The sequence below is a fragment of the Melitaea cinxia genome, chromosome 24 (assembly GCF_905220565.1).
Source record: "Melitaea cinxia chromosome 24, ilMelCinx1.1, whole genome shotgun sequence".
NCBI classification, from domain to species: Eukaryota; Metazoa; Arthropoda; class Insecta; order Lepidoptera; family Nymphalidae; genus Melitaea; species Melitaea cinxia.
The window spans coordinates 5,858,658-5,870,778 of record NC_059417.1 but is presented as its reverse complement, the minus strand read 5'-3'; the positions used below and the strand labels follow the sequence as shown (position 1 = coordinate 5,870,778).

Genomic DNA, 12,121 nt, shown 5'->3' with positions numbered 1-12,121 from the left:
CATGATAGGAACACATCTTAATGTTGCATTGAAATATCTGATCACACACTAGAATTAAACGCTTCATTATCTGAAGCTGTTACAAATAAAGGCTCTGATACCTTTAGGCCGCTGTTCCTCATCATTCTCCATGTCGTCGGGATCGAGGTCATCGTCTGAGTTCACAGCTATCCCGATCGACCCCTGACGTGTTCTCACCGTCATATCTTCCACGGTTGTTGAATCTGGATTCATCTGTGAATATTTTAACTGATTTACAGAAATTATAAAGAATTACCGTATTTTAAGATTACTGTTACTTTTATAGCACACAAATCACAAAAGAACTTTTATTTGTAACATGTTGTCTAGCGTTCTACATGGACAAAGAGGCTTATGTCCAGCAGTGGGATAGTATAGGCTGAATCATTGTGTTGGTCTCGGAGAACATACACAATATATCAGACTAAATTTTTTAAATATTAGATTATAATAAAATCTGATTATATAATATTACATATTAGATTATACTAAAATGGAGCAGCGTGGTGGATTAAGCTCTGATCCTTCTCCTACACGGGGAAAGAGGCCTATGCCCAGTAGGATATTACAGGCTGAAGCGAGATTATAATAGCAAAATTAGTTACAAAGCCAGTAAAAACCAAGTTAATGTGTGCATTTGTTTTTCTCAATGTTGTTAACCAACTTCAAATAATTGTGTTTGCTCGCAAACGTAAAAAGAAAACCGAGTTTGAAGTTACATCGACAAGTAAAAGTATCGACGAAATAGTCGTTATCGAAGATTAAGAAAATTGGCAATTTTCATGTGGTTAATCGAGATCTGACTAGTACTTTTTGAGTCATTCAACAATGAGTATTAACTAAACTTTTTTATCGTCGACCTACGTTGTATTCCTACTGGTCGATGTAATTTAAATCAGTTTTTTTTCAATTGCAAGCAAAAACAATTCTTTATTGTTTTATGTTCTGTTTGTATTGATTACATAATGATATGTTCAATAATAATAAAAGTCGCATATATCAATAAGTAGATAAATATATAATGACAAATATCTAAAAATAATATAAAATATATTCATTATAGTTGATGTAATTGACTTACTTTCGCCTGCGCGAGCGCTGCCCTGATGTGGACCTCTTTCTCGCATAAATAGCACCATATTCGCTCTGTCGATACATTCATATGAACACAATGGGATGAATTATTCTGTAAGCAAATATTTTTATATATTATTTATTTTATTTACATCTTAGCTTGTCAATTGCTTGTCAAGTCTTTGCGTAAAATAGCCTAATAATAGACATTAGGAAAGTAAGTTTTTAGTCTAAATGTAAGTCAGAGTAGAAGTATTAAACTTGTATCCATTACCATCACACAAAAATAGTATTATCTTATTATAGGTAAGCATATAAATGAATAAATAGATATTTACAACATACACACACGGTCGTCTGTTCCTAAAGTTAGCAACTTAATGCTTGTGTCATAGGTAACAGCCGACTAGTGTAGCTGCATATTTTTTTTTTTTTTTTGATAAACATACATATAAATAATATATATAAACTAGCTGACCCGGCAAACGTTGTTTTGCCATATATGTTATTAACCCGCTTAATCTCCCCCCCCCCTATATCTTAGGGGTATGAAAAATAGATGTTGGCCGATTCTCAGACCTACCCGATATGCCCACAAAATTTTATTAAAATCGGTCGAGCCGTTTCGGAGCAGTTCAATGTTTAACACCATGACACGAGAATTTTATATATTAGAGAAAATACATATACGGGGACCGGGGACCCGGGACCAGAAAGCATGGTACTACGAACTGCGCCAACAGGCTAGTCGTATAAATAATAATTCCTTGATGACAATTGTCATTTGAATTGAAATTAAAAATAGTATAAAATTTTGATTCATTATAAGTAATAGATACGATTGTAACATTGTTATGATAAATAAGTATGATCTGATTTATAAATCCTAAAAATCTCTTCGTTATCTGGATATGACAAAAACAGTATTTCCGCATGGATAAAAGTAAACTGGAGATAAATTAGTTTCGACCAATGTAAATTTTAAAAAAACCTAGCCGTCTATATATTTTATATGCTCTTAATTGAAATAGAGCTCAGCAGAAAATATCCTGCTCAAAATCCATTGCGGTCCGTCTGGGGAAGTAGCTCAACGTTACCGCAGATTGCAACTAAAAAAGACTGCTTTGTGTGCTAGTGCCAAATGGCTAGCTACTGAGGAGGGGGTAGGGTCAGCAACGCGCTTGCGATGTTTCTGGTGCTTCAGGCGTCTATCGAGTACTAGCTGGGCCCTGCGGTTCACCTGCGTTGATTTGAGGAAAAAATAGCCTTTCTTCTTTTTAAAGCATACCTAACCTTCCTTTTGAAATAGATTAAATTTTTTAGTTGCGGATACCGGTGGAGCAAGAGATTATCTATAAAATGATATACAATTTATGTGGAGTGATTGTGAGGTTTCTTCTAAAAAGGGAGGCAAACATCTTAACTTTAGCGTATTAATATATATGATACGTATAGTACTTTGTACCCCTTTTTACGAAAATTGCCTTGACGGAGGAGTATGAAATTTCGCACACTTATAGTTTAAATAGAGAAGGAGTCCAGTGCACATATTACCTTAGTGTATTAATATTTATGATAGGCTACGGTAAACGATTATTGTCAGGTGGACCGTACGCTTGTTTACAGCCCTAGTCGTATAAAAATATATTTGCATTCTATGTCAGTGTGTACGTATTTATACGAATGACTTAGTAATATTATAATTCTTTATCACTTCCGCAGACGATGTTTTTAAAGGATTAATAAATAAGAATGACACGTCAAATATATAAATAATATCGTTTTAAATGTTACACTTAAAAACTTTATTATGGATTTTAAAAAAGAGTACCTACTTTTTCTTTTTTTTTTACCTTTAACTGAACTAATAACTCATAACTGACAGATAAGTATGTTAAATTCTAAATTTGATTAAAATTTTTGCACCATTTAAAGCTACATGTATTTAAAGCCGGATCAGGAGTTGTAAAACAACATATAATTGACAATTATTAATAAAAAAGGTAGTTAAAAGCGTCACGAATATCTATTTTAAAAGATCAAACTGTTAAAAGCTCATAAAATACTGATTGTTCAGTTAACTATATCAACAATAATACAGAGTTAAGTACACGAAGGCCTTTATCTAAATCTAGTACAAGTTACATCCTGCGAGTAGGTACAACAGACTTGGCTTTGTGCCTAACGCAATTATGCGTAACAAAGAGGAGTTATGTATTTGTCAACTTGTTCATATTGGCCTTTGAACTCTTGACCAACTAATAAGTTATTTATAGACACATCACAAGTAAGTAGGAAGCTCTTGTTGTTTTTTTTTTTTTTTTTAAATATAATAATTTATTAAATAAACTTGGATTTTTTACCCTAAAGTGAAATCATTCACTACGGTACTAAAGAATATAGCCACGCCCTCTCTTCCCGTGGGTGTCGTATGAGGCGACTAAGGGATAACACAGTTCCACTACCACCTTGGAACTGAAAAAGCCGACCGATGGAGGTATAACCATCCATCTGCTGGCTTTGAAATACACAGGTCGAAGACGGGCAGCAGCGTCTTCGGTGCGACAAAGCCAGCCCTGCGGTCACCAACCCGCCAGCCCAGCGTGGTGACTATGGGCAACACACACAAGTTGTTGAACTTGTGGAGGCCTATGTCCATCAGTGAACTGCGATAGGCTGAAGTAATGAAGAAAAGAATTTAATATAAAATTCAAACCGTGAATACTTTAAAATTTTGCTATTAATTTAAAAGACCGAAGTAGTTGGCAAAGGTTCTCTTTATGTAAGAATCAACTTAAATCCCGAACACCAAGAGTCTGTTGGCGTAATGTTTTTAAATTGGTTCCATATTTTGCGAAAAAAATATTTTAGAAAGAATACTTTTTGTAATTATCGATGGACCACACGACTTTAGATTTCTCTAAGCCTAGTTTCAATATAGTTATATTGAATTTTCAATTGTTCTTTTATACTTTTTTACAAAGGTGGCAAGCAAGCGCTCGGTTCCGGTAACAAACGTGCACCGTAGCTTATGGACGTAAAACCAGAAGCGATGTAAACACGTTGCCGATCCTATCCCTGACCATCCCCCGGAGCTCTTGAAAACTGTGATTCTCTGTAAGGATGAAGTAGATATTTCCTGCTGTGCCCTAGCTCGATAACAATATACAGACAGACAGACGGACGGACGGACGGACGGACGGACAGACAGACAGACAGACAGAAATTGTAAAAAATGTTATTTTGGTATGTATTCTATGTTTATGTATGTATCCATGTGTATGTGTATTTCTATCAGAGTGCCGCCAAAATGAAAATTAATTACAAACTTAGGGTGGTCCTGAAAACCAGTGTTAGGACTAACAGTCCTAACGTAAACTGAGGTCACACCATTTTGTGAGGCATGCTGCAAACTTATATAAACAATGTATTTTGTTAAATACTTTAAATCGATAAGCTTTTGTTGTATCTCTTTTTTTTTGTTTTGTTTTGCGTTTTACTCTTTGTAGTTAGTCCTTGTTGTAAATTATGTACTATGTGTTTTCTTTTTATATAATTTTAACCTGATGCAGTGTGTTTTCACAAATAAATTTAAATTTTATTTATTTATTTATGTACACTCCAATTTTATTTATTTCTATAGATATATAGATTTGCAAGTGATGCTTGCTTGCGATTTTCGCTACGCGTATTTCCAGTAGTTTACGAGATTAATTGTCGTTTACAATTAATGTCCTTTTTGTGAAATAACTTCCCTTAGCAAGCGTGATATAACTGCTTAGTAAACTAGCAAATTTTAATTTTGAGTAAATTTTTCAAGCCTTATATTTTATCAATTATACCATAATATTTTATTTTAAATAAAAATAAAATTATATACCTACTGCGCTTTATTTCTTTAATGGAGAAATACATTGATCAAAAACCACGACTTTGGACTACTGCGATTAGACACTCAACTTATATGTATAAGATTACATGTATTTGGGAAAATTTATAAAGCATACATAGTTTACATTAAAAAAAAAAACAAATTCTATCTATATAATTATATATTACTTTAAAACACAAAACCTTTCTCATTTACTTGTGGTTATTTATTCATGGGAGAAATACGAAAAAGTGATGGCAAGAACTAATGGCATTAAGAATAAGTAAGAAATATTGTTTTTTTTTTACCTTTTGGTGTAAAGTGCTGTGGTCATTTTTAACTTCGGAGCATCCTGTATGATGGCAGTCAGGTTGCAGGCAGATCCAAAGGTTTGGTCCCGGACAGCCACAGTCGAAACATGTTAAACTCTGAAAATAATTCAAAATTAATTATAGTAATTCGATATTAAGATATAATAACAAATATTCGATATATTTAACAAATATTTATTTATATATAAAAATATTATATAATAAACGGTACGAGATTAACATATAATAACAAATACTCGTGATTTACAGGTGGGGATATTACAGCGCAAACTATAGCTGAAACCTGTATATATAAGTTTCGAAAAAAATGTGTGTCAGGTCCGACGCGTCTGGACTCCATAACAACAATAATTCCTTACCTCAACCGTGATATTTAATATGTAAAAGTGGTAATTAGATCTCGATTAAATTAAAATGGTACCACAAAACAAGCACCAGCTTTCGATGAAAACAAAAATTATCAAAATCGGTATACGCAGTAAACATTACTGTTTCATACGATATCACTGTCCATATTTTTCTCTCAGTGGTTAGGAGCGCAGGTTGTCACGAAGACATTTCGCTAAGCTGATAAAATTTTATAAGAGTAAGAGTTGAGGTTTTCCTGCATATTCTCCGTAAAACCTGAACACCAAGGTGACATCGTCTAAATAACTGTAAAATATTTTAACATTATGATATAAAAAGACTATTTCATTAAAGTAAATTTTGATTAGGCTCGAATTTAAAAACATACATTCAAGTAACTTACGTTGCAATGTTGACACTTGTATCTTTTATCACAATGGACAATAATAGAGAGCATTGTCTGGTAAACATTAAATAACTACATATCTAACTAGGAGTTGCCCGCAGCTTCGCTCGCGTAGAAATTGATAATACTTTCATAGAGGGGCTAAAGTGACCTCTTGTTACCATTTTACCATGTACCATTTCTGATTGTTTCGTGCGAAAAACAACATTCAATTACGTTTCTCAAGCCATTTTTATGTAATTTCAGTAGTTTTTTTTTTTTTTTTTTTATATCACTAGGTCGGCAAACAAGCGTACGGCTCACCTGATGTTAAGAAATTACCGTAGCTTATAGACCCCTGCAACATCAGAAGCATCGCAAGCGCGTTGGCGACCGAATCCCCAATCCCCCCCAGGAGCTCTGGTCACCTTACTCACCAACAGGAACACAATACTGTTTGAAAACAGTATTATTTAGCTGTGATCTTCTGTAAGGTCCAGGTACTACCCCAGTCGGGCTGCTCCAGATTTTGAGCAGGAAATTCCTGCTGTGCCCTACCAACTAATCTCCTATTTTATAATACAGAATTTTCATAAACGTTGAGATACTTATTTATGACATACCTATACAATTAAAACCCTAAATATAAAATTGCATCCTTCAAAAATTTTTACTTCCAATATGACAGGAAATTTTTAAAGATATATTGAGACGTACAATTAAATCAAGACTAAGAAAACCGCCAACCCGCATTGGAGCAGCATGGTGGATTAAGCTCTGATCCTTCTCCTACATGGGGAAAGAGGTCTATGCCCAGCAGTGGGATGTTACAGGCTGAAGCGTAAGACAATCACACTTAATTAATTTTTTTTATTTACTTATTTTTAACCAATACCTAACTGGATCAGTAATGGAACCTGATCCCAAGAATATGCTGACGTACCAAACTGATGGAATCTTCCCAGGCAACCACACAGGCTAGTTTCCCGTACTAGCAGATTTCCCCATATTAGCCTTTCAATGTCCTATTGTTTGAATTTATAATTTTATTAATCGTAACATTATTTTATCACTTTTTATTCACACTTCGAGTAGAGTAGTCGTTAGTTATAAGATAAAAATTGTATTAAGATAATATTAATAAATAATTAATAACTATTTGGCTTTTTTCGACCTCCTGACTGCTGCTAATGTAATTGGTCTAAAAATAAAGAGTAAAATAATATTTACAACTTCAAAAGCAAAAAGACAAAGCTTTATGCAAAAATCATATTATAAAGCTGAAGAGTTTGTTTGTTTGTTTGAATGCTCAGCACCTTCTGGTCCGATTTGAAAAATTTTTTCAGTGTTAGACAGCCCACTTATCGAGGAAGGCTATAGGCTATATATCATATCTAAGACAGAAGCTTGTACTACAAGTACAAGAAATTAAAGACTTTCATTCAAGCTTCTGTGAGTCCTTAGACCCCTGGAATCCGGCCCTACCGAAAAATCCGTTCTTAGTGGACGTCTACTAACCTTCCTGCCATATTTCATCTTTATGCGTCTAGCGGTTTTTGAAATTTCATGATGAGTCAATGACCTAACGATTTTAAATATAGAGATGAATGCATCATACCTGATGATGATTTCGTTTTTATTATTAACTTAAAAATAATTACATTTTATATTTTAACAAAGTAAATGAATAAATTACTGAATAATAATATATAATTTTTTATTTTTTTATTTTAAAAAACATTATTCGTAAATTTCAATACAACATAGTACATATTAAATAGAAATATAAGCAACCGCTGCTTGTCTATGTCATGTTTCCTGTTTTTTTTTTTTTTTTTTTTTTTTATTATATGAAGCAAATAATTAATGCAAAGGAAACTAACTAGCTTAGGTTTTAATTACTCATTCTTGGTATTAGGGATGTCATTAAGCTCTGTAACCGTACTCAAAACTATTGGATACAACATTATTGAGGCGTTTCAAGGGTTTTTTTATTAGCTATGGTAACTTATTGCTAAATTATTATTACTAAATTTTAAATGATTTTGTAATAGATTAATATAAGTTATACACATTAAATAACAATTATGTGTTTTTATCAAATTAGTTTCCAAGAATTTTAACAGTATAAGCAATTAGCACAACGCTAACCAAAGTAATTATCATAGCTTATTACACCAAAAGCATCACAAACGCATTGCTGACCCTATCCCAAATCCCCCCGGAGCTCTGGTCACCATACTAACCACAACAAAACTTCTTGAAACTAGTATTATTTAGCTGTGATCTTCTGTAAGGTCGAGGCACTTTCCCAGTCATGCTGCTCCAGATTTTTTGCAGGATATTTCCTGCTGTGCCCTACCTCAATTAACTTTCTTTAATATATTCATTTCCACTTTTAGTAACTTTTCAGTCTGAGGATGACAATTTCAATTTTACAGTAAAACTTATACTGTACACACTGCTACATCATAAATACTTTGTAAAAAATATTTAGTTTAAATTATTATGTTACTGTTAATTAAAAGGTTAATACAGTTCAATACTTTTACAGTATGAAATTATAATATAACTAAACAATAATTATCACAAGAAAAAGCAAAATATATAAGGTCACTATTTATATCCATAATATACCTAAATAATTATTAAAAATTTATCTTGAAACAGTGATTACATTGAAATAATTTATTTTAAATATTTAAGTTAACTCAGACAAAGAAAGTTTATTGGAATTTATATTACATTTACTTACAACAATATTTAGTAAATAATATCAATATAAATATTTTAATTAAACAAATATTGTCAAAAATAATCAACTTTTCAAAATAAAATGACTTTATAAATATTTAAAAATGTTTCTATCCATTGTTATGCAATTCAAAATATTTATATACATACATTGCTTTAGACATACATAATTGAAAGCTTACATTGGACTCTGAACCATATTTATATTTATTATATACAGTACATAACATAATGTAACTTAAATAAAATTTACGAGTATTTGTGTATTATGCAGTTTTTAATATATAGTATTTTGACTTTAAGAACGTAGACAGACGAACGTTAGGCGAAAAAATCTAAAAGATATGTAAACAATAACAAAAGTTCCAGGAAGTCATAAAGTATCAGGAGTACGAGCCGTAACTCCTGGCCAATTCAATGTAGTTTACATAGGCTAGTATATTACACAATGAGAGCACAGGTAAAGAATGCTAATTACCAATTACACTGATATAACGTTAGAGGTTATGTGTTATAAAAATATTGAACCTTACCTCTTTGGACTGCCACAGATCCTTTTCCAGGAAGTCTACGAGCTTGTTTAAATGTTCACACGTCACGCCTTTGTCCATTGCGAAAAATACGATTTTATAGTTAAGGAAATAGGTAAATATCAATAAGAAATTATTGAATCACAGTAGTCCCGCAAATAAACATTTTCTATATTGTAAAGATTATTGAAACTGTTGTAAAAATAGAAGAAAATGATAGAAAAATAAGATTAGAAAAGCACATCTCTGATTAAGGCTGATAATTTAATTTAATTTACAGAAATTTCTAACACAAAACGTTCCGTGACGAGCGAAAAGTCAGTTCAGAATTCTATAGATAAAATATGCATATTTGACTGCTTATAATTTAATGTTACAATAGTAAAATAATTAAAAGTATAGAGGTTGGTAGCTTGGTACCTAGGTAATTTATTCCAGTAGTAATGAATGAGGAATGAGCGTTACGAAAAATATATATAAAAAAAAAATAAACAAAAAACTTGAGTATAGCTTTGATAAATATGTCTACTAACTTCGCCTGTTTTGATTTAAAAATCTGTCCAAACATTCTTTTTTTAACCGAGCTCAAAAAAGGAGGAGGTTACTCAATTCAACCCACAGACATATATTCCTCTTATATGTCTGTGATTCAACCGTGTATTGATATATATATATATATATATATATATGTTCGGGAATAACTTCGTCGTTTATGAACCGATTTTGATATTTTTTTTTTCTTGGAAAGGAGATGATCATGGGATCTCAGAGAAATCGCGGAAAACCCTCGAAAATCCTCCGAATATTATTAAATTTTACTCTAATCGACGTGGAATATTTACTCGCAACCTCCACAGTTGCATGTTTTTATCATGCCGCCACACAGTGATTGCATTGCGAGCACTCAGCGCTCAAATATGCGTTCCACCTATAAAATCCACCAACAACGGCCGCGGCGTTTTTATCTTAGTGGAACGGCAATTTTCAGTAGTCGTGGTCGACAGCTTTACGGGCGTTAAGTGGAACGTAGCCAAAATGTCAGATGACTGATGATAGATGACTTCAATTTAACAGACAGATCGAAGTTCAAAATGTAAATAAATCAACATTTTCCTCTAATATACCTTTTTACGGTTTAAGTAAAAAAAAAATATATATCTAAAAACATGACGTCAGCTTCGTCAAGTAGTGCGAGAACTCTATTCGCTGAATCTAAACAACGTTTAGCGGAAAGGGTGCAAGTTAATATGAACAACATAGCTTCACTGGCTCGGCAGATTCAAAGAGGATCGAAATCTAATGAGGTGACTTTATTAAACTTTTTTATACATAATTATGAATGCACTTATTACTAAAAATTCTTAATTACAGTATATTTTGCAATGCTGTACTGCTACTTATCGGATATAGCCATAACGAAGCTTGACACAATTTTTTCGTTGCTAATAGGTATTTTGCCTTCTAACCAATTTTTTACGAGTCGTTGATATTTGATAGTTTTGTCTTTTATCAATCAGTGGGTTGTCGAATTGTCTTAAATATTTCTAACTTAAAGGCAACTTATACATTTACCATTGAGCTTAGAATTCCAATCTACCCACTGATAAATGTCCCTGTGGCGACAGATTGCAGTGTAATAGGAGACAAAAAAATGGCTTAAAAATAAAGTTATAATTATTTTAATAAATTTTAAGTTTAATACTTGCTAGTCGAGTGCATTGTTAAAGAATACTAATAATACTATAGAAGTTATTATATGGCTACGTAAGGAGTAGCGTGACTAATTATTGTAATATTTTTCAGCTCCTGTCAAAGGCTGCACGAGATTTTGCGGCTACTGAGCATTTGATGGAGGGCAGTGAAGAACATCTTAAGAAAATGCAACTTATATCAGTACACATGGGTTACCAGTTCGAAAATATCCACAAATCTGCTCAAATGTTGACAGAGATTAATGAACAGATCAATATGATGCAGAGATGATAAACAAAATTATATTTATAACTACTAATGTGTGGCAGAAATAGTTATTTAAACTGCCTTAAATTATATTAACTACCTTAATGATAGGCGTGTCTAACTTAGATATAATGAGTAGTACATCTGTACATTAAATTTACTATCTATCACATTATATTCTATATTGTTAATTATATTTCAATTGCATAAAGTAATATTATGTTTATTTCAAAAACATTGGCATTGAAAACACCATTATAATACATTTTGCACGGATTTAACTTTAGATATTAGCAATTTTGTAACGTTTCAATTTGTAACATTTTCTTCTTTGAACATTATATAAATATACGAGTTTGTATATTCATATAATGTCCAATGAAGACAAATAGTAAGGTTTCACAGTAGACATTAGTATGTTTTATTTATTGATTTTTAAGAATATTACTCTAATAACCAGCCTGAATAAATGGCAGCAGTAAAAAGCAAACAAATCTATACAAATAAATAAAATTGGAGTGTCTGTTTGTAATATTAAAATAATGCCTTGTCACTACAACTGTCACTACACGCACTACACTATACACAGTACATATACTAAAATAATATTTTTTATAATTTTTGTCTGTATGTATGTTTGTTCTGGCTAATCTCTGAAATGGCTGAACCGATTTTGACGGGACTATCACTGGTAGATAGCTGATGTAGTGAGGAGTAACTTAGGCTAATTTTATTTTAGGAATTTATTTATTTTATAACTGCGAACTGAATTATTTTTTTTGTTAAATTCCACACTGATTAAGTTGCGGGCACAGCTAGTAACTAAATATATTATTTCATGTTATTA

General features: G+C 32.0%; 2 protein-coding genes across 2 annotated transcripts in view; one reads left to right on the top strand and one right to left on the bottom strand.

Annotated features, from left to right (window-relative positions):
- Nucleotides 1–9,641, bottom strand: part of LOC123665476 (ubiquitin carboxyl-terminal hydrolase 20) — a 30,469-nt gene extending 20,828 nt beyond the window's left edge. The window contains exons 1-4 of the mRNA XM_045599775.1: nucleotides 9,319–9,641; nucleotides 5,275–5,394; nucleotides 1,103–1,207; nucleotides 102–234 (exon numbers count right to left, since the gene is read on the bottom strand). Coding sequence (XP_045455731.1) covers nucleotides 102–234; nucleotides 1,103–1,207; nucleotides 5,275–5,394; nucleotides 9,319–9,396 — 436 coding nt within the window. The 5' untranslated portion in view covers nucleotides 9,397–9,641. The remainder of the gene's footprint in view (nucleotides 1–101; nucleotides 235–1,102; nucleotides 1,208–5,274; nucleotides 5,395–9,318) is intronic.
- A 746-nt stretch (nucleotides 9,642–10,387) lies between these two features.
- On the top strand, nucleotides 10,388–11,489 carry LOC123665486. Its single transcript, XM_045599783.1, has 2 exons — nucleotides 10,388–10,619; nucleotides 11,119–11,489. Exons 1-2 carry the CDS (start codon nucleotides 10,482–10,484, stop codon nucleotides 11,296–11,298), a joined length of 318 nt encoding a protein of 105 aa, XP_045455739.1. The 5' UTR covers nucleotides 10,388–10,481; the 3' UTR covers nucleotides 11,299–11,489.
- The last annotated feature ends 632 nt before the right edge of the window (nucleotides 11,490–12,121 follow it).